Here is a 24,414-nt window from a genome sequence, read left to right on the forward strand (position 1 = left end):
TAAAAACACTCTTAATTATCATTTTTAAAAATTTAGACTTTAGTATTTTTTTAAATAATCCTGACAGGATACGATTTCAGCATAGTCGTACTACGGTCACACTATAATCCAAATCGAACCGCCATTATCGGGCATCTCCAAAACCGTAAAGAAATCTAAATCTGACTAGTCTATGACATTTAAAGGACACTCGTGCAATTACTAGACAATTGTGTGATACAAATAGAATATACTTGATACCCCAAACCATGTCGCAGTTCAACTTTGTATCTGATTTGCAAAATGCTCTGATCATGGACGGAGAGACGCGCGGTCCTGCGCCGCGATGGAAGAAGAAGCTGGAGGCGTCTCTCAACGGGAGTGCTAACACAACGAGATCGGTTTTATCCGTGTCGTACAACACCAGTTTCTCCGGAGTACAGGCGCCCACCAAGACCCCTGGCAAAAGCAGCGAAGGAAAGTCTAAGAAGTCAACCAAAACGCCCACAAAGACGCCAGGAGGAGGAGATCGGTTCATACCTAACAGAGCTGCTACAAACTTTGAGTTGGCACATTTTTTGGTAAGACCTACCCTATATAATTAGTTGCAAAGTCACACTGGATCGATAGTCTAATAAAAAATATAAATTACAATCTTTTATAGGTCACCAAAGATGCTGGCGATAAATCCGACGAAGAGAATGACAAGGCCACCACTAGCAACACCAACCAGGGCAATGTTCAGGCATCTGCCCACAAGGGCGAACGACAGAAGCTCATCTCAGAAGTAGCTCAGATTGGTGAGAATGCCGGAGGTGGCCGCATTTTGTGCTACCAGAACAAGGCGCCAGCTGCTCCTGAATCTCACACCAATCCTCTGAAGGTTGTGTACTCCATTAAGACGCCCATCTCAACGAAGAGTGGCTCCCGTTATATTCCAACCACTTCGGAGAGGATACTCGATGCTCCAGACTTTATCAACGATTACTGTACGATACCATCTTCGCCCTATTACTCTGAGCATTATTTAACATTGCTTTCTGCTTTTTGGTAGATCTCAACCTCATGGATTGGAGCGGCGACAACATCGTGGCCGTTGCCTTGGGCAGTTGTGTCTACCTGTGGAACGCAGGCTCCGGTAACATCGAGCAACTGACGGAGTTTGAAGAGGGTGACTACGCAGGATCGCTGTCCTGGATTCAGGAGGGCCAAATTCTGGCCATTGGCAACAGTACCGGAGCTGTAGAGCTTTGGGACTGCTCTAAGGTGAAGAGGTTGCGCGTAATGGATGGGCACAGTGCTCGGGTAGGATCATTAGCCTGGAACTCTTTCCTGGTTTCCTCCGGCAGTCGCGATGGGACTATCATCCACCATGATGTTCGTTCGCGTGAGCACAAGATCTCCTCCCTGGCCGGGCACACGCAAGAGGTATGCGGTCTGAAGTGGTCGACTGATTTCAAATACTTGGCTAGCGGCGGCAACGATAACCTCGTCAACGTTTGGACCCTGGCCAGCAGTGGAGTGGGCACTGCTACCGAACCGCTGCATAAATTCAACGAACATCAAGCGGCAGTGCGAGCTCTGGCCTGGTGTCCCTGGCAGCCGAGTACCCTGGCATCTGGAGGCGGAACCGCCGATCGATGCATTAAATTCTGGAACGTAAACAATGGTTCACTGATGAAATCGGTCGATTCCAAGTCACAAGTCTGCTCTCTGCTCTTCTCGCGTCACTACAAGGAACTGATTTCGGCCCACGGCTTCGCCAACAACCAACTGACCATCTGGAAGTATCCGACAATGGTGAAGCAAGCGGACCTAACTGGACACACGTCGCGTGTCTTGCAAATGGCTATGTCGCCCGATGGCAGCACCGTGATCAGTGCCGGAGCGGATGAAACTCTGCGTTTGTGGAACTGTTTCGCCCCCGATCCACTGGCATCCAAGAAGGCTGCTGCCTCCGCCAATAGCAAAGCAAAGAACAGCGTTTTTAGGCAAAGCATTCGATAATTGTTGCACCCTACATCCTTTTTATTTAATATATTTTTTTAAAATGCCTTTCGAGGGATGGACTACCCTTTTGCAACTCGATTATAGTATAGTATATTTTCCGACTAGACAAATACGTTTTAAATGTTTTACAATTCTATTAAATTTCGTTTAGTGTTTCCTGTGTTTTGCTTAATTAAGAATAAATAACGATTTGATGTATGTCCCACCGACGATTTATGTGAAAGTAATTGATTTTTGTCAAATAGTTTTATTACTTAGAATTAGTATTGTGCGTATAAATAAAATGCTTGACATTCGGCATCCGTTTATGCTTTATTTCGCTTTAAAATACTATCTCGTTTACACAAGCAATTCACATGCAGTTCGTATTCGGCGGATAGATCCTCGTGCTGGACAGGATAGTAAGTACATTTATTTTGGATTGTTGCTGGGTTCGTTTGGTGTTTCGTGAACGTGTGTCGGGGAGCATTGCATACATTTCGGGGCAGGAGTAGGAAGCGTGCGTTCGGGAACAGCAATTAAACCCCACCAGGTTGGGAATATATATAGTCTAGGGTTGTATGTACATAATGGTTGGGTTATTCAAGCAACTGTCATTGGATTGCCGCCGTTGTAGCTGACAAAATAACGCGGATCACCAAAGCGATCATACATCTGCAAATACACAAACGAAAAAAATTGTACAACCAATTAATTATAAAATTAAAACTATTGTTAGGCGTTAATGTTAACCAAAAAACAACAGAAGCAAAGTCTATCAACAAATTAGGCAAAGAATTCAACAAAACAAGCAAACAATTCCGTCGAAAAATATTAAACAAATTCTAAACAAATTTACAAACCTTTTATTTTTACAAGAAACCCACAACACATCAAATTTAAAGAATAATTAGGTAGTTGTTTTTTTTTGTATATATTTTTTTTTAGAGTAAAATATTTATTTTGCAACATTATTTCATTCAGTCAGAACATGAAAACATCAATTAAATTTATCTAGCTTAAAACTACAATTTATGATTCCATTTTTCATCATCATCATCATCGAGTTAAGGTGTATAATTTTAGAATCTAGATCTATATATGGGTTAGTTGGATCACGCACACACACACAAACACACAAAAATACACACGCACAGGCATACGATTACATCAAGTTTTGGGGGGGTAAGGGTAAGGAGTGAGAAACAGCAACAAACATCAAGTTTACATAGGGACAGCTTAATGTTAAATTTAAAATGTTTTTGTTTTTGTTTTTAGTAGACAAAATTTGGGTACAAAATATTGTTTCTAGAAGTTTGTTCGTTACTTTGTTGGTTCTTTTTTTTATTATTTTTTATAATGGTTTCAGTTTCAATGGGCTCTACTAAAACATAGATCCCTGCTCTATATCGATTGTGTGTGTTCTGAATGAACCTGTTGCTCTTCTGTTGTTTGCTTTCTATTTTTTATCATTTTAGGTTTTTCTTTTTTAGTTTTTGTTTTTTTTTTTTTGGTTAACAATACATAATACAATGTTACAATAGTTCATTACTAGGATGTAACATTTTTCTTGCCAACTGAATACCAGTTCAGTTTTTCTTTTTTTAGTTTTTTGGGGGATTCTTTTGCTTCTTAGTTGATTTCCTATATAAATTTTGAACATTTTGGAAGCTGGTGGTGGCCCATTAGAGTTTACTATCTATTTTCTTTTGATTTCTGATTTTTTTTTTTGTTGTTTTGTAGACGGACGGATTTTTTTTATGCAGTGACGCTCACCTTCGTATCGTCTAGATCTTCGATATCGCTACTGTCGTAATCACTATCCGGTGGCGTAATGGTCTCCGCGCCGCGTTTCTCAAGGATATTCTGCATCCGGGACTTGTTCATGATGCAAGCGAACTGGTAGGCCGTCAATCCGGCAAAGGTGGCCGTCTCCAGGTTGAGCTTCTCGCACTCGTCGAGCAGGAAGTTGGCCAGATCCTCGTTGCAGCCCTCGATCGCAATGTGCAGTGGGGTGCGACCCGATTTGCCCTCCTGGAAAGGTATTAGTTATTAGTATTTTTGGTAAAAATTATAAAATTCTCTAATGGACTTACCCCGGCATTAATGTCGGCTCCATGGGATACCAAAATGCGTAAGATATCAATGTGTCCGGCTTCGGCGGCCAAGTGCACGCAACGTTCACCTGGAAAATAGAAAGGGAAACCAAATTGGTTAATCATCGCTGATATGTATTGGCATCCAAAAATAGTGACTACCATTAAAGATGGCTAACGGTTTATTTATGAATGAATTGTGCGATTCCTTCTCCAAAAGCCTCTCAAGCCCCACACACACCCATACTACAGGAAAAAAAAGCTCTTCCGTGCGATCGCTTTTAGTTGTAAAACAAGTAGCGTTTTATAATACGAGCCAAAATAAAAAAAAAAACTTAAAAAAAAAAGCTTTGATTACGACAATGACCACTTTTGAGGTGGAGGGCTGGAGAGGCGTTGGGGCTTACCGGGACGGAGGAAATGGGGGCTGGAGGGTGCCAAGTGGAGGCTTTTGCCTTATAAGACAATATGACAACCCGTTGACTTCACGTTCAAGTATCTCTGTATCTGTAGCTGTGTATATATGTATCTGTATCTGTGTCGACGATTGGCGGCATTGGTGTGCGTTGAAAAACCCAAGAAATTCCCACAATAAAACAGCAGCAATAATACAACCAGTAAACAGCAACAAAAAACCGAGTGACGACGAGTTAAAAAAAAAAATTAAAAAATCAAGCAGTTGGCGGTAAAGTTAAGCTAACAAACCAAACACAAAGTTGGCTTTACTGGCATCGGCAACAAGTTTGGCCAAGTTCAAATTGGTTTGAACACCATTATACAGATCTGATATATGGACAGACAAACAGACAACCTGGCAGGTGTCTTAAACCTAAAATAAAAGTAAAATAGGCAATAATTCAATTGACATTTCAAGCATCACGAGTAATATTCTCAATCGGTTTGAAAAAAATAGTAATTTTTGAACTGACAGGACTTGTACCAGAAACATTTATATTTTATTTAATTTTTTCAGATTTTATTCTTTATTAATTCTCGTATTTTCAGCCACGAAACTAAAAACTAAAAACAAAGCTAGATTGTTTAGTCTAGTCTGGATGGTTGTTTTTGTATTTGGAGACCTTTGCTTTTATGGCTTTATGATTAGTTGACGGAGACTTTGTTGTTATTGGCGGATTTTTTCCCCGACTTAGCTACACGTGCTGTTGATTGACTTTCACACACAAACTGTTGTGGTGGCACATTTGCATAAAGCCCACGAACTAAACGAAACAGGCCGAAGTTTCTGCATGGAATTTGTTAGTGTCTTTAATCAGTTAGGAGGCCTGAGAACCAGAATCAGCCAATACTACTTTGGACATATCATAGTCATACCCAATATTATCGTATCTGAGTCATAGGAAGCATAAGCGATATGAAAGGTCTTGAACTTTTGATTATTCCAGCATAAAGAATGTTATTCAAGGTTATCGGCAGAATACTTAGATTATTTCAAAATAAATTGCGAAGCTGAATTGTACAAAATATATATTATGTTATATGATTTCAGTTCTCATAAAGTATTTCTTTTTGAAAATACAAAGATAAAACCCAGAGAGAGAAAGAAAGCCATCCACGAAAGTCAGCACTACAGTCCAGTTTTTTTTTTTTTTGGTCTTTTCTTGGTTGTATCTCGAACTTGACGGCTTACAAAAGCAACAATTGTGTCACTGGTTTTAAAAATAAACGATGATCACATAAAATGTGTGTGTGTGTATTTTTTTTTATATTTTTATTTTAAAGCCAAAGCTCGACTAACTAAAGAAGAAGGCGATAAGCTAGTAAAAGACAATCCTCATTGTTGTTGCCTTTTCAGCACAGCAACGTGCCAATCGTTAGCATACGATTAAAGTCGAATACCCAGCGATCCGATGATATTAGATATTAATAGACAACCGATCTGGCAGTATAAAACATGAAATATGAAACACAAAAGTTTGTTTCAAACTTTGTTTTGGGAATTCCCCCATCACCGGAGTCGGACTACGTCACACCTCCAATAAGATACAAAAAGATCTTGTGGTTATAATCCAACTGACGACTTTTGGCTTAGGCTTTGGCTTAAAATTTTTTAGCCAGCCAGCCAGCCAGTTAGTCTGAGGTGGAGAGTCCGAAAAAAAAAACCTGACACGTCTCCAGAAAGCCGCTTGACCAGAATACGCACAGTAATTAGCCATAAAAAATGTACGGTGATTGCTCAATAATTAGGCATCTCAGATTTTAGATGAGTTCTCGTATAATTTTGTGAACGTTGTTCGTTTTCATCTCAACAAGCCAGTGAAATGTTAATGGTTTCAATTGTTATCAATATTTCTGTTTTTTTAGATCATTTTTATAGCATTTGTTTTTATGACTTTTAAACAGCTCGATTTTGAAACGTCGATGAACCAGAAATTTCTTTTTGATTATTTTTAAACTTGATGTCATATAATCCCTGTCCATAACGAAGTCTACTTTCCTAGGGATTACTGTAATAGGTTTCTGGTTTTAGCCATTAATTAATGACACTTATGGAATCGTGTTAAACTGCGCATTATGGGAAATTCTAGACACTTGACTACTTAACACTTTCATAAATGGCACCACCACCCATCCACCTATCCACCTACTCGAAATAAGCGTAGCCTGCATGATTTGGTGTTACTATTTACACAGGCGATATAATTATTATTATATATCGGCAAACGACCTTATGAGAAAACCCCAACGGCGCAGTTAAAAGTACTCCACAAGTCACCCAAAGTCGCAAAGTTCATAAATTTATTGACAGCGCAAATATTAAAGGCGAATGCTGTTGTTGCTTAAATTTAATTAATTGTGTTTATTGTTGGAGCAGCCTTTTGGTATTTCTACAACGGGTTTTTTTCCTCCACTCTCTATATACTTTAATTTATTTATTTATTTATAATTATATTTATTTTTTTTATTTTATTTCTTGCATTGCCCGGTTTTTTGGCATATTTGTCCTTCGAATTATCGGGTCATTGATTCATAATTATAGAATTCCTAACAATATTTTCATAGGCCTTAAACTTCAGCGTAATTAGCGATTTCCCCAAACCGGCACGTGCCAAAAAGAAAAGAAGTAACCGTGCCATTAGGGGAATTACCTGGCCCAAAATCCACAACTTAAAAAACCAAACAAAGGTACAATATGTATGGCCGTTGAAATTAAAGCCAACTGTCTAAATAAGACTGGTGTGGGCAAATACCCAAAAACAAATATAAAGCGGAGAAAGACCCAGTCGGAAAGACAATATCAAATTAAATGTTGTTTACCCCAAGACTTCTGGGCGCCGTCGGGTAATATCTTTTGTGCGGTTCGAACTTTCCCAAAGTGGAAATTAGTTGTGGCCCCAAAGTGAAAAACCCAGAGTGGCCGCCAAATGAAGCGAAAACAAACAGCACAATTTAGCACAATTAAAGCCACGGATTTTCCAAGCCATGACTACAACGACGACGTCGACTGACTTGGCAATGAAAGTGTTTTGAAAGCAGCTCCCCCTTCATTATATTCAAAAATATATATATATGGTATATATATGTATGTATATCTGGCTCGATCCGCTCTCGGACTGACTGGTGGGTTATGTCAGCGGATTTGCCTTGTTGACTTTCTTTCGAGCTACATACACTCGATTGTGAATGCGAAATGCAAATATCACACCCGGCTCGTTTTGGATCGGTTCCCCTCCAAAATAACAAAAAAAACTTTAACTTGTTGGGGATCGTCAGCCACGTGTGGCATGCAAAAAAAAATAAAAAATAAGGAGGAAACAAGCAAATGGAATTTTGGGAAAATCCCCCCATGAGTCTCTACACAAAAAAGGTCAACAATTGTTGCAACGAGATCACTTGCTGACTTGTGTATACTATTCGGTTTTTCTGATTTGCCAACTCACATCGATTGGTTTCATTTAGGATTTTCCTTAACTGTCAGATATTATTCATTGCATTATTTAACTTCCGTCATTGTTTTTTATTATTGCAATTAGCATGAGCTCATTGTAAGAATTAAACAGGTAGATGGGTAGGTGGCTCTTTGAAGATTTGTTTACGATTGATTAATAGGAAGTACATTAATTGTGAAAAAGCCATTAAACTCTCAGATGCCTTATTGTACTTGTAGCTATCGGAAATCAGCAAAGAAATTTGAAAGCACTTCCGTTATAACTTATAAGAATCATCTAACCTTGTCCGTTAAAGTGAATAAACTCTGTGAGATCTTAGCCAAATTTTTGGTAAGACTTCTCCTCAAATCTAAGCGGATTATGTTTTAATTTTTCAATTTCAATAAGGAAATGAGTCGGAGAGTGAGAAACGCGATCAAATCAGATACTTGGACTGGTTTCTCCAGCGAGAATTCCAGGTCCAACCTCGTGTCAATCTCATATGACTAATTTGTTGTTGCGAGATCGGGAGATCAAGTACCACAATACATCTACAAGTATATGCATTAATGTAAAGTCATTGATAGACTACAGATTCTAGAATGTCGTAGATTTGAGATGTGAATAAATAACAAACACTAATTGATGCCAGAAACAGGTTTGGGAAAGTGTGGGGCTGCTATCTGAATAGCAAAGTAAACCTAAATTGGATGATCCGTATCTTATATTTTGTCTATCGTTCTAAGCATTTCAATCAAAGTCAAAAGTTCAAAAGGTTTGCTCCTCAAAATTCCAGTGACGCGTATCTAGTGCTTCATTTAGAATTCCCCCCTATAATTCATTTTAATTTGACAATTTTTTAAAAGTACGTACTACGTAAACAATTTAAGATTTCCATTTTTAATCTGCCAAGTCATGATTTGTAGCGGGTTTCTACGGTTTTACGTCCGTGCTGTTTTTTTTCATATTCTAAGGTTTAGTTCAAGGAAGTCGAAACCTTTATGGCCCATATGGGCAAGATCACTCGTAAATAGGGTAATATCGGTATGTGGTAAACCCGACGAACTGATAGCCAGTTATCTTTTCAATGGCAATGGGAGGGAGAAGGACGTTCGCTTGAAGCCCCATTTTGTGGAAATGTGCGCAAATGCACACACGGAATCGTATAATCGCACAATAAACGACCACCTATGGGGTTTTCCTTCCCGCTGATAAGGCCCGATTTCCATTTACCAATGTCTGCTGACGATAGAACACTGCTGGACATATCTTATTTGCTTTTTTTTGCGCCAGCTTATCAGTCGGGGAAGTACGGCAATGACTGCTGCTCCTAACTTGTGATTGCCAGTTGCCAGGCTACAGAATCATAACCAATTTTTCTTTCCACTTTTGGAATCATATGGAGATATGTATGCCAAACATGTGCAGGACAAATGTTTTACCAACGACTCATGTGGCTTCTTAAAATTCCCTGATTGGTTTAACCCAAAAAAAAAAATAAAATAATAATTCCCAGTCCCTGATAGGCTACCATTTCAAACTTTGTCGCTTGGGGAAAATTTAAATGGAATTTGGGATTTTACTAAATACAGGAATATCAGAATAAACACCCAGTAGCTGGTATTCTTTTGAAATTTTGTTGAAACGTTTCTGATAAGCCCGAAAAACGTCACAAATAGAACCCTATATAGTATATTTTATAACACCCACAGATAACACGAATCACAATCAATCGATTTGTAGTGTTTATTAGCCAAAATGGGAAATTCTGTTATTCTCGGTTTTCCAAAAACCAAAGTAAACACAATTGTCAAGCGAACCGATTGGACAAAAGGAAAATATTTCCTATTTATAGAGCCTTGTCCTCGAGCCTTGCGTGCGTTTATTTATATAGACCATAGACCATTTCCCAGTTGCGTGCTGGAAGCGTTAATGGGACCCCAAAATGGATTACGACTTAGGGCTTGGACTCCAAAGCATTTTGACATAATTACTATTGTGTGCCAACTTGGGGATTTCCAGAATGCGTATTATATGTACGTATAATATATAGATTTCAAGGTGGGAGGTCCCCCCCTTTTTGGACTCTGATAACGAACCTTCCCCAATTTCCGTTACTGTCAGCGTCTTTAATCGTTATCATTATTTCTAGGGTCTATTTGGTATATATATTTTTTGGGTGCATTCTTTTACCGTCTACTTTTATTTTGGCTTTAAGCCAATTGAAAAATTGTTGCCTATTTTTAACCAAAAGAGGAATTTCTGTGAATGGAATCCGTAGCATTAAACTGAGATATAAAATGGAAAAAAATTCCTTAGTCTCGGAGTCCCTAAGGCCATTTCTTGGAGCCTTATCTTATTGTTTTTGTTTTTTCCTGTTTACGAAATAATTAGCATTTTTTAAGAAAAAGATAAACAAAAAATATTTAGGATAAATCTGAATGAAATTGGGACAAATATTTCGAGTCCCTGGAGGTGCTGACGTCAATTACTGGAACATATTGTACAATATTGTGTTTTGTTTACACAGAATTGCCCCCGAAGTTCCACCTCGAATCTATGGAATTACTGTTCGATGCCAATGTGGTAGCTGGTGGGACTTGGACGATCGGGAAAACCCAATGATTTCAAACAGGCAAAAATATTCAAAAGCGTCTGACCGTCTCGTTTCTTTTTGCTTTGTTGGTTTTTAATAGTTTTTGTCGGAAATGTCTGCGATGTTGCTTTTGGCTGGCTGGCTAGCCGACAACACATAATGTGCCATGTCTGAATTGCTTTAATATATAGCTTATATATCTATATCTAGCAGCTGTTTCTGTGGGGCCTTAAACCGGTTGGCGCTGCTTAAAGCTGCCCCGATGGGATGTACAAAAAAAAAATGTTTGTTCACCAAATGTTTGCCACTCACGAACTCATTTTGGATTTATTTTTGGCAAGGTTATACATAGACATGGCCAAAAACTAAATCGAGTGGGAGAAAAGCCCTAAAAGCACCAACCAAAATCGATTAAACAAACGAAAGGTTAAACGCAAATCGGTTGTGTATTTGCAATACATTCAAACAAGTTTATTAACCTTTTTTTTGGGAGTCTATTGTTTATAAAAATGCTTTCATTGGGCTTCCCCTTTAGTGGATTTCAAATATAAAAATAAATAGGTTCCGAAACCAATTAAATGAATTCCGAAAGTCATACATATGGGCCATAATTATTTTTAACAACGCCGGTATAGAACACTTTCAAGTCCTTCCACCTTTGTATCCATTCATGCCACCCACACCCACACCCCATCCAAATGCAAATCGATATTTCGATTTCTGGACTGCCGTATACCCGGTGTTTCCACTCAAATAAGGAAACAATTGATAATTTTGAGCCACGCCTTTGTTTTTGGATTTGCGCATGGAAAATAAATTAAACTCGAAACGATTTCCTTCCATCATGCAATGCATTTCAAATTAATGTGTAAATAAATCCATCTAATCATTATATGTAGCTTATGTAAGCGCATTTCTAAATCCCAAAGTAAATATTTTTCCTATCCTTGTACAGCGGGTTTTTATTGTACTTTGCTGACGTCTGAAACTTTGCAAATGGCCCGTTTTCTGTTCGTTTATTTTGGTTAATCAATAACAAAAAAGGCCAAAATGGGGGGAGGTTGAAGGGAGCTATCATATGATGGGGAAAATTTTCAGGGAGGCCAATGTATTTTTGGCATCTGCTCAAAAGTCTATATAGACTATAGTATTCTATATACCAGACGACAATGTCTCGCAATGTGGCTAGCCGCTGGCGGGACATCTCAGATACATATATACAATATATATTCGATATATAAAGAAAATATAATGTGTACGATTTTGGCACAGATTCATAATTTTGGTTGCCAAAAATAATTCAATTACTGACTATATTTTCCGTTCTCAGATTATGGAAGCAGAAGGAACCTTTATTTAGAACACATTTCTAGGGAATTGTGGGTGATATTAATGTTTTTGATTAATGTATTATTTTTTTATGGATGCATATTATGTATTTTTAATATTTCCAGTCTGGTACTTACCATCATAATTGCGAATTTCCAAATCGGCGGGCAGGCGGGCGTAGCTCAAGGAGCTAACAGCCTTGTCGTTGGAACGATGTCCATACTGACGATGGGCCTCATGGATTTCCATAGCTCCAAACTTCTCCGTCAGGGCACGGACGCACTGCTTCTCTCCGGCGATGCAGGACAGATGGAGGGCCGTGTTTCCATGACGATCGCGGACCGTGGGCTATAGTGACGTAAGAATTGTATAATGATTAGATTTAAATAGACTATAAACTATTTTCTGATTAAAATTATGAATCAAATAATCTGTCAGAGTACTTTGTAAAAATATTAACAAAGTAATGAAAATTAATTGGCGCGTATTTCCCAGAAAGTAAAAAAAAAAATAAGTTTACGAAATTGGGAAAGACCCATTTTAGTTGCTAATTAGTCATTAAAAAAAAAAAAAAAACGTACCTCAGCTCCGGATAGTAGGAGCATCCTCATGATGTTCGGCTGGGCAGTGAGAGCGGCCAGATGAAGGGGCGTCTGGGCCACGTCGTTCTGGATGTTGAGCAGGCTCGGATGCGGGGCCATGCGAATTAATGCGGCCACCACGTCCACGGAGCCCGAAATACAAGCCAGGTGCAGAGGCCTAAAGTGAGAGAGAAATGCAAAGCAAAAAAAAAAAATAAAAGAAAACAATGAATTTGTGGGTTTATTTACCTGATGCCCGCACCTCTCCGGCTTGCCGTTCACCTGTTGTCTGTCATATGGCGACGTAAAAACCCAAGTTACGGCAAGCCAGAGTAAGGTACGGTACGGTAAAGGTAAAGGTAAGTAAAGAAAGAAGCAGTGCCCCGAAAACCTGTTCGCGAAGGTGATGATACCTGCCCACATACCAGGAAAACCCCGAAGCCTGACTAAAAACATGTGTCAGTCGCGTTTCTTGACTCTCAAACAATGATGGTCTTTAAAATGATTCATGAAACTCTCCCCTTGGTCAGTATCATAGATTTTTTTTTTGGGAAATTCTCATTCGGAAATACTTGACAATGATACATACATTATTTTCCAAAGAAAGATAATAATTTTTGGTTTCAAAATTCCCATTTCATAAATTAAACAGTCTAATCAAGACTTATTTTTAGATTTCGATTTTAAAGCTTAGATTATGAAAGTTAATTGGCAAAAATATAGCAATGTTTTAGGAATATTTGCCCGTTTTAATTAAGTTGCAATACTTGTTCAGATATTATTTGCATATTGGGGTATACCTAATGAATATTTGCTTAAGTTAAATAGGTATTTAATATTACAGTCAAAGGCGCCAAAGACCAGACGAAAACAATTAAATGAATTGCCAATATTTTTGTACCAGATTACAGATTAAGTTTTAAATATGAAGTTGATTGATATATTCCCTCGTAACTATCTTAAAATTGCTTTAATACAAATAGCTATTTAACTTACGTATCGCCGTCGTCATTTTGCTGATAGAACTGCTCCCAGGGTTTCATGATGGTAATGCTGCTCAGTGGAGCGGATGTAGCTCCAGCCGAGGGATTTGAGGTGGGCGTGACGGTGGATGAGAGGGCCTTGCTGCGGCCCAGGGTGGTGCCAGAACCCTGGCTCTGGGTGGACTGACCCAGGTTGTTAAGCTGTTCGCCGCGACTGGCCAGGTTACTTTGGACCGTCCATTGAGGGATGCCTGTGTCTGCGTTATTTTTAAGTTGCATTTGATCGGCGGATGTTGGGGCCTGGTCTTCCTCTTCCTCGTCAATAATGCCAGAATCGAGAACCACCGGCGGTTGTTCCTTTTGGTTTGACTCCGGATCCTTGGATTCCTGAGGCTCCTTTTGCTGTTGGTCCGTTTCGGGAATGATCTCCTCGCTGAAGATCTGCGAGGATTGCGGTCCGGAAATGAAACCCGAATCGCTGGTCTCGCTCTGTGCAAATAATTCTTTTTGCTTGCCAATGGCGGCCGATGGTTGATCTTCAGTTGTTTTGCCGCCAAATGTTGACTTTGCGTTTTTACCGTTACTGTCGGAGGGGGATTGGGGATTAGGGGGGCGCTGCTCAACACTGGAAGCGCAGCTGCAATCCTCCTGACTGCTATCACTTGTTGTTGCTGTTGCTGTTGATGCTGCTGCCTCTGCGTTTTTTGGGTTCCACATTTTCGAGCTTTTTCCAAATTTCAGATAACTGCAAAGATTGGGGTTTCCGTTTTTGAAAAAAATCTTGGGCTATTTTGAACTTTGCTTTTGAGCTCAGCTCGCTCTCCATCTTTCTCTCCCTCACACACACACACACACACATACACACACAATCTAACTTTTACTCTCTCGAGTTCACGTAACTGCTCTTTGAAGCTTTTGGGGCTCGGGCTCCAATATTGGCAGTGCGAGTGAAACAAACGTATAGAGCTACAAGTGAAAACGCAATAACAGCATTTTGTAGATTAAAGCAAATTATAAACTATACATGTGTAGCGACATCAAATAAACGATTCACTGGGGAACTATTTTTGATTTGTTCCAATCCCCCATTTTTATGTTATTTCATTTAATATTATTTTTGCCTTTTCCTTGTGGAGCATCCGTATTTGTTTCACACGCACACACACAAACACACTAGCATATGCACATGGAAATCTCCTTTATCTCCAGGCACAGCTTCATTTTTCCATTTTTTTTCTTTTTCCTCTTGATTTTTTTTTAGCCTGTTCTTTGTTTTAAATTTTTAATTTTAATACAATTTTCACCATTCTGCTCACTACCTTGTTAGTTAATTGTGGTTTTAAGTTGTTTTCACACTCGTTGGTTTAATCTTTCTGTTTTTGTTTAAATTATTTTGAAATTTGCATAGTAGCCGTGCAACACGTCTGCTTCCTTTCACGTTCCGAATAAGAGTTTTCGAATGAGAGCTAAGCAACATCTATATAAATATATGAATCCATATATTGGGGGCTAGGTTTCCCCCAGATGGGTGCTTTTTTCAAAGCTTAACAACAATGAGAGCATATATGCTCTCTATACGGCGCTCTTAAACCAGAGTGGGGCTGGCTGCTGCCAGATGTAAAATACTGTCTGGCAACCCTACAGCTCCAACCCTACCTACAGGTGAGCGCGAAAAGAGCGCCAAAAACGAAAGCTCCAATCAACGTTTAAATTTAAACAGCAACAAAAGCAACACCTTTGCAACAGCAACAACAAGCCAGTGCTTAATATATTTATTTTTACTTGCGGTGAGTTCCAAGTTCTGAGCGTTGTCGATGTGCAGCTCTCAGTGGGTGAACTGCGTATGACTCGATGATTTCGTCCGGGCAAACATCGGGGAAAACACTCCAGAGCAAACGGAAATCACTCGCATGGTAACCGTCTCGTCAGCTGTGAAGGATAATCTTTTTAAGATTTCTACCTGCGTTTCTTCTCGCTCGGTACTTCACACTCTGATTTTGAGAATTTTATGGGATATCGATTTGTCATGTTCATGGGTACGAAATCGGAAATGATTGGGTAAATCATTTAATTTAAGAATAATAATTTAAGAATTTTAAAAATTCCTAAGTTGGAGATAACATTGAGGGATTTCCCGTGCTGTCAAAAAATAAATGTATAGTATGTTTTCCCTAAAATTATTAGCTGATGATATTTGGTCATCCATGAGATACATAAGTGTACATACATACATATGTACGAATTATTTTATAATTTACCATACATACATAAATGATTTAAAAAAGGTCAATGTCCAAATATTCCATGTCCATCATATATCCAAACGTTTGGATAGTAAGATTGTGTTGAAATATTTTAGTTAGAAGAAAGTTAGAAGAAATCAGTTTTTATAAATCTTATTTGGAAAACATTACATTTTATCTTATGTCTCCAGCCGGATGCTGTTTTTTGGAATTCCTGAAATTTTTTCCGAAATGATAATCAACTAAAGCTAAGAGACAAATGGGGTTTTTTTTATTGCATTAGTAATTGAGTAATGGGATTTTTGAAATTTATTTTATTTGGAAGTGGATTAACCAACAGATTAAAGATAGGAATTTCCACAAAAATTTATTTTATTTTTTAAAAATTTCGCGCCTAAGGGTAGTGTTGGAAAATGTATATTCCAAATAAATGAAAAAGAGGAAGAATTTACAATCAGCCGGCCTGTGTTATTATTCTACCTCTTAAATTGTTAAATAAAAAATATAGCTTAGTAAATTCGAGTTTAGGATTCAAATGCTAAGAAGGATGAGCTCCTTTAGTGGTCAGAAGCTAGCGGCAGTGGTCAAGGAGCTGGAGAACTTCGCACCTGCCAAGTTGGCGGAGAAATGGGACAACGTGGGACTTCTAATTGAGCCACATAAGGAAAAGCCCATAAAAAAAATACTCCTGACCAACGATTTGACTGAGCCTGTAATGGGAGAAGCATTGGATAAGAATATAGATCTTATCATCAGCTATCACCCACCGATATTCAGGCCTCTGACCAGGATCACCCAATCTCATTGGAAGGAGCGTGTGGTGGCCGCTTGTTTGGCCAATAATGTCGCTCTGTATTCGCCCCATACTGCCTGGGATAAAACTTTTGGCGGAGTCAACGATTGGCTTTCTAAAGCAGTTGCAATCCAAAGCATTAGACCCCTGGAACCGGAGTTGGGTGCTCCTCCGGGCACCGGATCTGGACGATTTATCGAAACTGACCAGACCATTCGTCAGTTGGTAGAGTCCCTCCAAAAACACATCCAGACCAGTGTGCACCTTGCTTTGGCGGTGAGTCACACACCCGACACCGTAATTAAGACCGTTGGAATTTGTGCCGGCTCCGGAGGATCTCTTCTTAAAGGATTTGAAGCAGACCTCATCATCACTGGCGAGATGTCTCATCATGAGCTTCTGGAGTTCAATCACAATGATACCACCGTGCTTCTTTGCAACCATAGCAACTCGGAAAGGGGATTTCTTAAAGAATTTTCACCCAAACTCAGCGATCTGTTGAAGGGGGAATGTGAGATCCTTGTGTCTGAAAAGGACAAGGACCCCTTAGTCACTGTGACAAATGCTGATACTATTTGTGATCTTTCCCAGAAAGCTCAACAATGATTGCATTGTTATGAACAATAAAGTGAAGCATTTGAGTTATTGAAATATTGTATCTCTGCACCTTTTTGGCAAAAGAATCTGTGGGATAAAAACTCAGTTTTTAGGTAAACAATGCATTTTCTGGTATTTGCATAAGATTACAAACAAGTAAACTAAAAGGCTTTAACTTTCTTAACATCTAAACTTGATCCAGCTTGAATTTGCCACCCTTGCTGGCGGCGTCACTACGATTCAGTTGGTATAATAGACGCTGCTCCAGATGCTTCACCGCAGCCACTGTTAGAACCAAGGTATCGTGCTTCAGCATGGAATACACATTTAGGCTAAAGGATGGCATCAAGTTGACATAGCCCAGCTCATCGGTAGCCTGGCAAATGTTTGCGGGGAACATGTGATCCCTGGAAAGGCAGGAAAAATTAGGACCCTTGGGAAGATTCATAAATTTCATAACTTACTCATCCACAATCAGGACAGAGGGTCCCCAGTTTCGCTCGGCTATCAAATCCTTGATGAACTGACCATCCTTGGTGGGTATGTCTACATTCTCAATGATGTGTAGATCATCCTGGGCCAGCTTAACGCTCAAAGTCGAGGTTAAGCCCAGAACCCTTTTGTAGAAGGGCAACATGTAGAAGTGGGTGGTTGGAGATCTCGGGCCATGAACTATACCGCCTCCCTTAAAGAGTGGCGATCTGATGGATCCATGACGGGCCCTGCCCATGCCTTTTTGGGGCCACGGCTTTCTTCCGCCACCCCGCACCTCCGCCCGGGTTTTCGTTTGGGCAAAGCTTACATAACGATACTTTCGTTGCCACTCCACATTCTCCTGAATGATGTCCACCCTAGGTTGGGCGGCAAACACATCAGGATGCAGTTCGATGAGACCCACTTTCCTTTCTTGAACGGCATCCGTGTTCTCGATCCACGCCTGGCGCGCAGTATTCCGGCTAGCGGGTGCGTATTCCCCGTAGTTTTGCGGCAGAATCAGCGGTGTCTTTGCTCCTGCCGGCGCGGTCACTGCCGCCTGGGACCCGGTGACCACATTTCCATGTACGCTGCTTCTTGTAAGGGTCCTTGCCACTGGAAAGAGCACCTGCCTGGACTTATCCAAAATATTTTTCAACATTTTCCGGCAGCGTGCTAATCAGTGTGACCGCATTGGGAATGTTGTGAAATACCCAATATTTGTGCGAACAGCTGGGCCATTTTCGAATTCGTTTTCGAATTAGTGGTCACACTTTGAAACGGAAATTTAAAAAATAAGTAAGCTTTTTAACCAAATATTAAGTTTTGTAATATAGTCGTAATTTGTAAAAAATAAAAAAAATTTTCGTTGTGTTGCTTTTTATATTTATACCAACATTATTTAAATTTTTCAATTAAAGACATTCTAATTACATATGTTCAATAAATTTATTTAGTTTTTGAGATTATATGAATTACAATAAGAGATCTAATTTAAAATAAATTGTTTATAGATGACTGTTAATATTCTTCCGGGCCAGTTGAGCGTAGATGGTGCCATGTGGCTTGTCCACCGGAATGAAGACTTCGTTGTTATCCCCGGGAGCGATTTTTTGGAAGGGCTTCGTATCGAAATTGAAATAATGCTTATTTGGCATGGTCATTGAGATTACCGAAACCTGTGGCAGGACATCAAGGACCTGTCTCTCGCTCAGATACAGTGTGTGTTGAACGGAGGGAGACGAAATGCCCACCTGTGGATCGCCAGCAAAGTTACGTAGGATGATATTTTTTACGGTCTGCCAGGCACGTAAAAAGTCTAAATTGTCGGTATGGGAATACTCCCAGGAGCAGTCCACCACTGTACTGAAGATCCTATCGTATTGATCTGGCAGGGATCGGAATTCATCGTTCACAAAGTTCACAAACGACGATTGAGTAGTCTTCAGAACCCGGAGACCCTTAATACCAGTGATCACTGTTTGCTTGGGATCTGTAAATAAGTTATAATATATATAAGATTTTAAATATTTCACAAGATAATAAACTGGAAACTCACCTGTTCTTCTGGCAACGACATCACAATAATGCTGGGCAGTTGGGGTGAAAATAAAGGCATGGTTATGGAGCGATCGGTCGTCAATGGAACTGAAATTACAGGTGCCCTGATTTGAGGTGGATCCCTGGCCATTGATATTGGCCTTAGTCTCGTCCTGGCAAACTCTCTGCCAAGGATACGCCTCCACATGAACATGAGCCTCTTCCACGTGAGAATATTTATTTAAGAAATGCTGGGCCAGAAGAATGGCAAACTTTTCGGGACTCTCAACGCCATGTTTCTTAGCTAGCAAATAGACGGTATTCTTTTGGGAATCCGTTGCCACAATATCGGAGTTGTTGCCCTGGTAGTAGTCTTTCTTGCTATACAACTTCAGGTGGGTGCCCACCTCGTACTCCTGGATGGTGTGCACTGGTCCCTTGCGACTCACATGCAGCACTTTCACCGCATCCTTGCCATAACCATGATCCGTAATCTCGTACTGAAATGGTTTGTCGTGGTCATCCATGCTGGAGGACTGTTTCTGGCTCTTGCTCATGGAGCTGGGCTGTCTCAAGGGAATGGCAAACATTCTGACTGCAATCACTCTCTCTGGAATACTGATTACCCATCAGCTTGCATCCCGTCATTATATAGCCGCGTAATCTGGGTGACATCTTACGTGGGTAAAACAATTTCGCAAAAAAGCTTAAGATGCCATATATCTGTGCTCTCACTTTTGGTCTTAGTAGGGACTTAGGGACTTACCGCGTTTGTGGCCAGTTCTCGGTAGTTTTAGGTCGAAAAATCCAAAGCAAATATGACAAAGCCTCAATGGGTTCCAAGGTCTTGGACGCTGTTGCTGGGCTTCTATCTTGAGAGCTCTCTATCTTGTTTGAATCTCTTGTTTTGCATTTTCGAGTAAGGTGCAGGAAAAGATTATATATTTATGTAAATTTTGGTAATAAAAAAAGGGTTAATTATTGTCTTCAAAATTATAAAATGGTTTTTTATTATAAAATGTAACATAAAGTATATATAGGAAGCTTTAAAGTATTCAGTTCTTAAAAAATTAGGAATACATTTTTTAAAAATGAACATCCTTTTTTTTTTTTTCATTTTCATAAATTGCATAAGTTTTATAAAAATAATAATAGTCTGTAATGTACCTAACCTACTTACTTACTAGAACAAATTTGAAAACTGGGAAATATAATGGAATTATTTTTTGAGCTTGTTCCATTTTGAAAGTTTTGAATGTGCTATCAAAAAACTATTTTTTTATGGAAGAAAAAATATAAAATTTGTTGAAAAAAGATATAACTATTTTATTTTTGTGAAGAAAGTCCAGTATTTCTAGGCAACTCAACATGGACAGCTCCCAGGGAAAAAAAGCTGGTTTGCGGCTTAAAAAATCCTATTTTTTTTTATTATATTACTCACGTTTTTTCCTCTGATCTCCCTTTCATATACCTATTTATAGTATTCATTTCTTTCATTACAAGATAAATTATTTTAACAGATACCCTTTTAATAAACCACGGGGGGTTTTATAAACAAATTTAAGGTAGTTGTTTGGTGACTCAGGGATTAACTTAAATTAAAATAAATAAAAAACATTATTTAGATAAAACAGATTTTTGTTGTTTTGAGCTAATTTTTTATTAGATAAACTCCACAGGTGTGGAAACTCTTCAGTTGAAAGTCTTTTTGGGTTTTAATTTGGGGCTTTGTGTTAATTCACTTTTAAACTTTAGCAAACTGTGGCGGCAGATAAATTTTATGCTTTTAAGAGTTTGTTTGCTTGGCACAAGTTTCGTTTAGGGCTTGACACCAACATACTATAATAACAAACATTTGTATGCCAGATGTGATCCCACGACCAAACAAACATTTCTATTTGTTAATGTTTATGGGTTATGTAAGATCCGTTGGAGGAAGTAAGGTGTAAATATTTTGGTAAATGTTGAATACTGACACGTTACATTAGTCAAAAAATAAATATTATTATTTAGATTCCATCGGTGAACAAAAGCCATAAAAAATACGTCAGAAAAGTGTCTCACATAAAGTGGATTATGTGATAAAAAGGCTTCATAAACTTAATGGTCAGATATAACTTTTTAGCATATTCTACTGATATGATAAACTATATGATCTTGATGATGGATGATTGTAAAGGAATACCCCGAAGATATGATTCATTTTAGAAAGATTTTTCCTTTTGGAATGCGATCTAATTGATGTTAGTTTTATGAAGCTTTTGGCACCTTTTTGAAAACTTGCTGTCCACATGAAACTACAAATTTCACGCAGGTTCAGTGAACTAAAACCTAAAACCCTAAAAAAAAGAGTCTTATGAATGAGAGTTGAACAAGTGAATGCTTTTGTTGCGTCTCCGCAAACAAAAGTGCAAATTGTTTTCAAGTGAAACCACCCGACGCACCCATTTAAGAAAATATTTTTTAATTTTTTGGCAGGCAAACCGCGAAACAACAAGTTAGTTTGGTTTTTGAACGCTGTGCGTACGGACGGGTTTTTAAAATGGAATTGTTCGGCTTTTTGGTCATTTTTCTGGGACTCCTTCTAACCGAATCCTTGGGAGCTGTTCACGATGAGCTGCCTCAGTGCGGATTGCATGGCGTTTACAGACAACGTCAGAGCTTAATCGAATCCCCCAATTATCCGGATAATTATCCCGTCAACACCTGCTGGGATTATGTGGTGCGATCTCCTTACCGTTGCCCCACCAAGTTCCACGTTCAGTTCCTTGATTTTCAACTGGAACTCTCGGAGAATTGCAGTCGGGACTATTTGGCAATTGGTTTACAGAATGATGGCGATGACATGGAGGTCTTATGCGGCCAAGTCCTGGGGATAAAAAAGTATCACACACCCGATGGCATTTTGCGTCTAAGGTTCTTGAGTGACGATTCTCCGTGGACCACGAATGGGGGTTTCCGTCTTCTTGTCACGAGATTGGCTTGCGAGAGAGAGGATCTGGTAGCCAGAGGTCTGCTAGATGACGACGAGGAGGATGTGGACGGGGATACGGTGCAAGTGAGTGCCAAGTCACCGCCAAAGAAATTGCACCAGCACTTGCAACACCTACATCCCCAGCAGCAGCAACATCAGCCACAGCAACCTCTGCAGGAAGCATCCTTGAATTTTACGCAAGCCAATCGATTTGGTTTACCTTCAGCCTTCCCACAAAGTCCAGTTTATCCTGCTGGTTTTTATCCTCCACTTAATGGAGTCTTACCTGTGCAACAATCACCACCATGTAATAACCAGCAACAGCAGCAGCAACTCTTCGAGCAACAGAGAATTCTGCAGCAGCAGCAATTGTTGCAGCAACAGTTCCTGCAACAACAGCCCCAGTTGCTACTCCCACACCAACAGCAACAACAGCAGCAATTGCTCCAGCAGCAACAACAATCACCGTTCCTTTTGCCACAGCAACCTCAACAGATCCTGCAACAGCAACAAGAGTTGCCCCTTATTTCCGATCAATATAAAACGAGTTCCTTTCAACCTCACCCAGTCACCCTCAAGGATTACGACTCACAGTCCCTCCAGCAGTTTGGTGGCCAGCTGGATCTCTGCTGCGCCAGTGGCTTCAACCAAAACCACTTTTATCTCTCGAGTCCTGGCTTTCCAAGGACTGTGTTGAACTATTTGCTGCCCAATCAGCAAAGGGACTGTGTCTTCTACATTGAGAAGAGTTCGCCAAATGTGTGTCGCTTAAGGATTCAGTTCAAGTTCTTCGATTTTGGACAAAATTCAGGAGGCTTGAATGGAGGATTTTCTGGTGGTTTCAATGGAGGATTGGGAGGAGGCTTCGCTGGAGGAGTTTCCGGAGGCCTAAGCAACTGCAATGGTGACTTTATAGAACTAGATGGTCAGCGGTACTGTGGCTGCCGTTCCGGTTATGTCCACAAATCTCACTGGCAGCAGGGAAGGAAAGCAATTCGGATGCGAATCGGACAGTCGAGTAGCACAACCTCCAATGGGTTCCTCTTGGAGATCTTCCAGGATCAGGACTCCGATGGCTGTCGTCAGGACGCCATCCCCGGATTCGGCCTGGGCTTGCAGCAACAACAGCAGCAGCAGCCCCAAAGAGGTTTCGGAGTGTGGCCCCAAGTGGGCCTGCCACCGCAAGTGGGTCTCCCGCAGACTCCTCAAATCTGGCCTGTACAAACCGGCTATCCTGGCTATCTGGGCGGTGGTTATCCTGTTCCGTTCAGTGCCACACCCTATCGCCAGGCGCGGAGGATTTCATATGCTCGTGGCATCGATGCCCAGCAGCCTTCCCGAGTGGTGGAGACGAACTCAACTCGAAAGGAGTTCTATTACTTTGATGGCGATGAGGCCTTTGCCCGTTCCGCCTTAGATGATGAGGATGAGGACAAGACTCCGGTGGCTACACCCAAGCCTCAGGATGCCCAGCCCCAATCCCAGTTGGTAACCAAAGCCTTCGAGCAGAGTAGCTGCAGTTTTGATTACATGGAGGTCCTTAAGCTGTCCGTGGACACTCTGTGGCTGACGAAACCCTTGTGCTTTTCGCCACTGAGAAGTTGGTTTCCCAATATTTTTGGTTAACTAAAAAATAAAGATTAAAGTATTTAATAATTAAGCCTGTACTAATTTTTCTTGAAGGGATTTCAATAAGCTCTATGTATTGAACCACATAACGAAAGAAAAGAAACTACACATTCCTTTTATCAATTAGATGACAATGATTTGTGGATTTCCCTATAATAATCTGCAATCTTAGTTCTCTTCATATCCCTATCTCTGAAATTGTGTTGACGTCATAGTAAGTGTAGAAAAAATATATATATAAAATTATGACAAAAAATGCGCCTTTTCACAACGCTTAGTCATCGGAAAGGGGCTCACACGCACCACGGTCATTACCAGTTTCAGGCACGAGTTACCAACCCATCTTACAGAACGCCGTTGTCAGATACAGATACAGATACAAATGCTCTTCAAATAGATAGAGATAGCCGCGTTTGCCACTTTGTTGTCTCGGCAAATAAACTGAGAAATCGCTGGAAGAGATTCTCGACACCATTCAATCCCAATGTCAGGGCTTCACACTTCGGAAGGTGTTGGCTTGTCGACTCCAACACAATCACGGTGCTTATGTTGGGATTAACAATGGGATGGATTTGTGGGGGAAAATGGAAAATTCAAGGTATTGGTTCCGGAAATGGGTAATGTTTTATAGAGAATAGGAAAATTATGAAGAAACTACAGTTAATATTAAATTTTAACAGATATTTTTACATTTGTCTATTTTTTTTTATTAAAGCTTATAAAAA

The 24,414-nt window shown here is 39.9% G+C and overlaps 6 protein-coding genes across 6 annotated transcripts; 3 read left to right on the plus strand and 3 right to left on the minus strand.

The window, feature by feature from the left end:
- The first annotated feature begins 21 nt into the window (after positions 1 to 21).
- fzy (cell division cycle 20 protein fzy) lies at positions 22 to 2,289 on the plus strand. The gene is made up of 3 exons (XM_017242290.3): positions 22 to 560; positions 644 to 968; positions 1,034 to 2,289. The coding sequence occupies exons 1-3, from the start codon at positions 249 to 251 to the stop codon at positions 1,984 to 1,986; spliced, it is 1,590 nt and encodes a 529-aa protein (XP_017097779.2). The 5' UTR covers positions 22 to 248; the 3' UTR covers positions 1,987 to 2,289.
- On the minus strand, positions 2,283 to 14,915 carry cact (NF-kappa-B inhibitor cactus). Its single transcript, XM_017242291.3, has 7 exons — positions 14,760 to 14,915; positions 13,454 to 14,185; positions 12,458 to 12,635; positions 12,014 to 12,224; positions 4,065 to 4,153; positions 3,745 to 4,002; positions 2,283 to 2,643 (listed from the first exon to the last, which is right to left on the minus strand). Exons 2-7 carry the CDS (start codon positions 14,155 to 14,157, stop codon positions 2,572 to 2,574), a joined length of 1,512 nt encoding a protein of 503 aa, XP_017097780.2. The 5' UTR covers positions 14,158 to 14,185; positions 14,760 to 14,915; the 3' UTR covers positions 2,283 to 2,571.
- Positions 14,916 to 16,106: 1,191 nt separating this feature from the next.
- On the plus strand, positions 16,107 to 17,097 carry LOC108125807 (NIF3-like protein 1). Its single transcript, XM_017242140.3, has one exon. It carries the CDS (start codon positions 16,219 to 16,221, stop codon positions 17,080 to 17,082), a length of 864 nt encoding a protein of 287 aa, XP_017097629.2. The 5' UTR covers positions 16,107 to 16,218; the 3' UTR covers positions 17,083 to 17,097.
- An 82-nt stretch (positions 17,098 to 17,179) lies between these two features.
- On the minus strand, positions 17,180 to 18,255 carry mRpL4 (mitochondrial ribosomal protein L4). The gene is made up of 2 exons (XM_017242139.3): positions 17,538 to 18,255; positions 17,180 to 17,480 (listed from the first exon to the last, which is right to left on the minus strand). The coding sequence occupies exons 1-2, from the start codon at positions 18,206 to 18,208 to the stop codon at positions 17,261 to 17,263; spliced, it is 891 nt and encodes a 296-aa protein (XP_017097628.2). The 5' UTR covers positions 18,209 to 18,255; the 3' UTR covers positions 17,180 to 17,260.
- A 221-nt stretch (positions 18,256 to 18,476) lies between these two features.
- On the minus strand, positions 18,477 to 19,717 carry Uro (Urate oxidase). Its single transcript, XM_017242192.3, has 2 exons — positions 19,106 to 19,717; positions 18,477 to 19,039 (listed from the first exon to the last, which is right to left on the minus strand). Exons 1-2 carry the CDS (start codon positions 19,674 to 19,676, stop codon positions 18,555 to 18,557), a joined length of 1,056 nt encoding a protein of 351 aa, XP_017097681.1. The 5' UTR covers positions 19,677 to 19,717; the 3' UTR covers positions 18,477 to 18,554.
- A 1,905-nt stretch (positions 19,718 to 21,622) lies between these two features.
- LOC108125841 (uncharacterized) lies at positions 21,623 to 23,726 on the plus strand. Its single transcript, XM_017242182.3, has one exon. The coding sequence runs from the start codon at positions 21,629 to 21,631 to the stop codon at positions 23,684 to 23,686; it is 2,058 nt and encodes a 685-aa protein (XP_017097671.3). The 5' UTR covers positions 21,623 to 21,628; the 3' UTR covers positions 23,687 to 23,726.
- The last annotated feature ends 688 nt before the right edge of the window (positions 23,727 to 24,414 follow it).

The sequence above is a fragment of the Drosophila bipectinata genome, chromosome 2L (assembly GCF_030179905.1).
Source record: "Drosophila bipectinata strain 14024-0381.07 chromosome 2L, DbipHiC1v2, whole genome shotgun sequence".
Taxonomy (NCBI): domain Eukaryota; kingdom Metazoa; phylum Arthropoda; class Insecta; order Diptera; family Drosophilidae; genus Drosophila; species Drosophila bipectinata.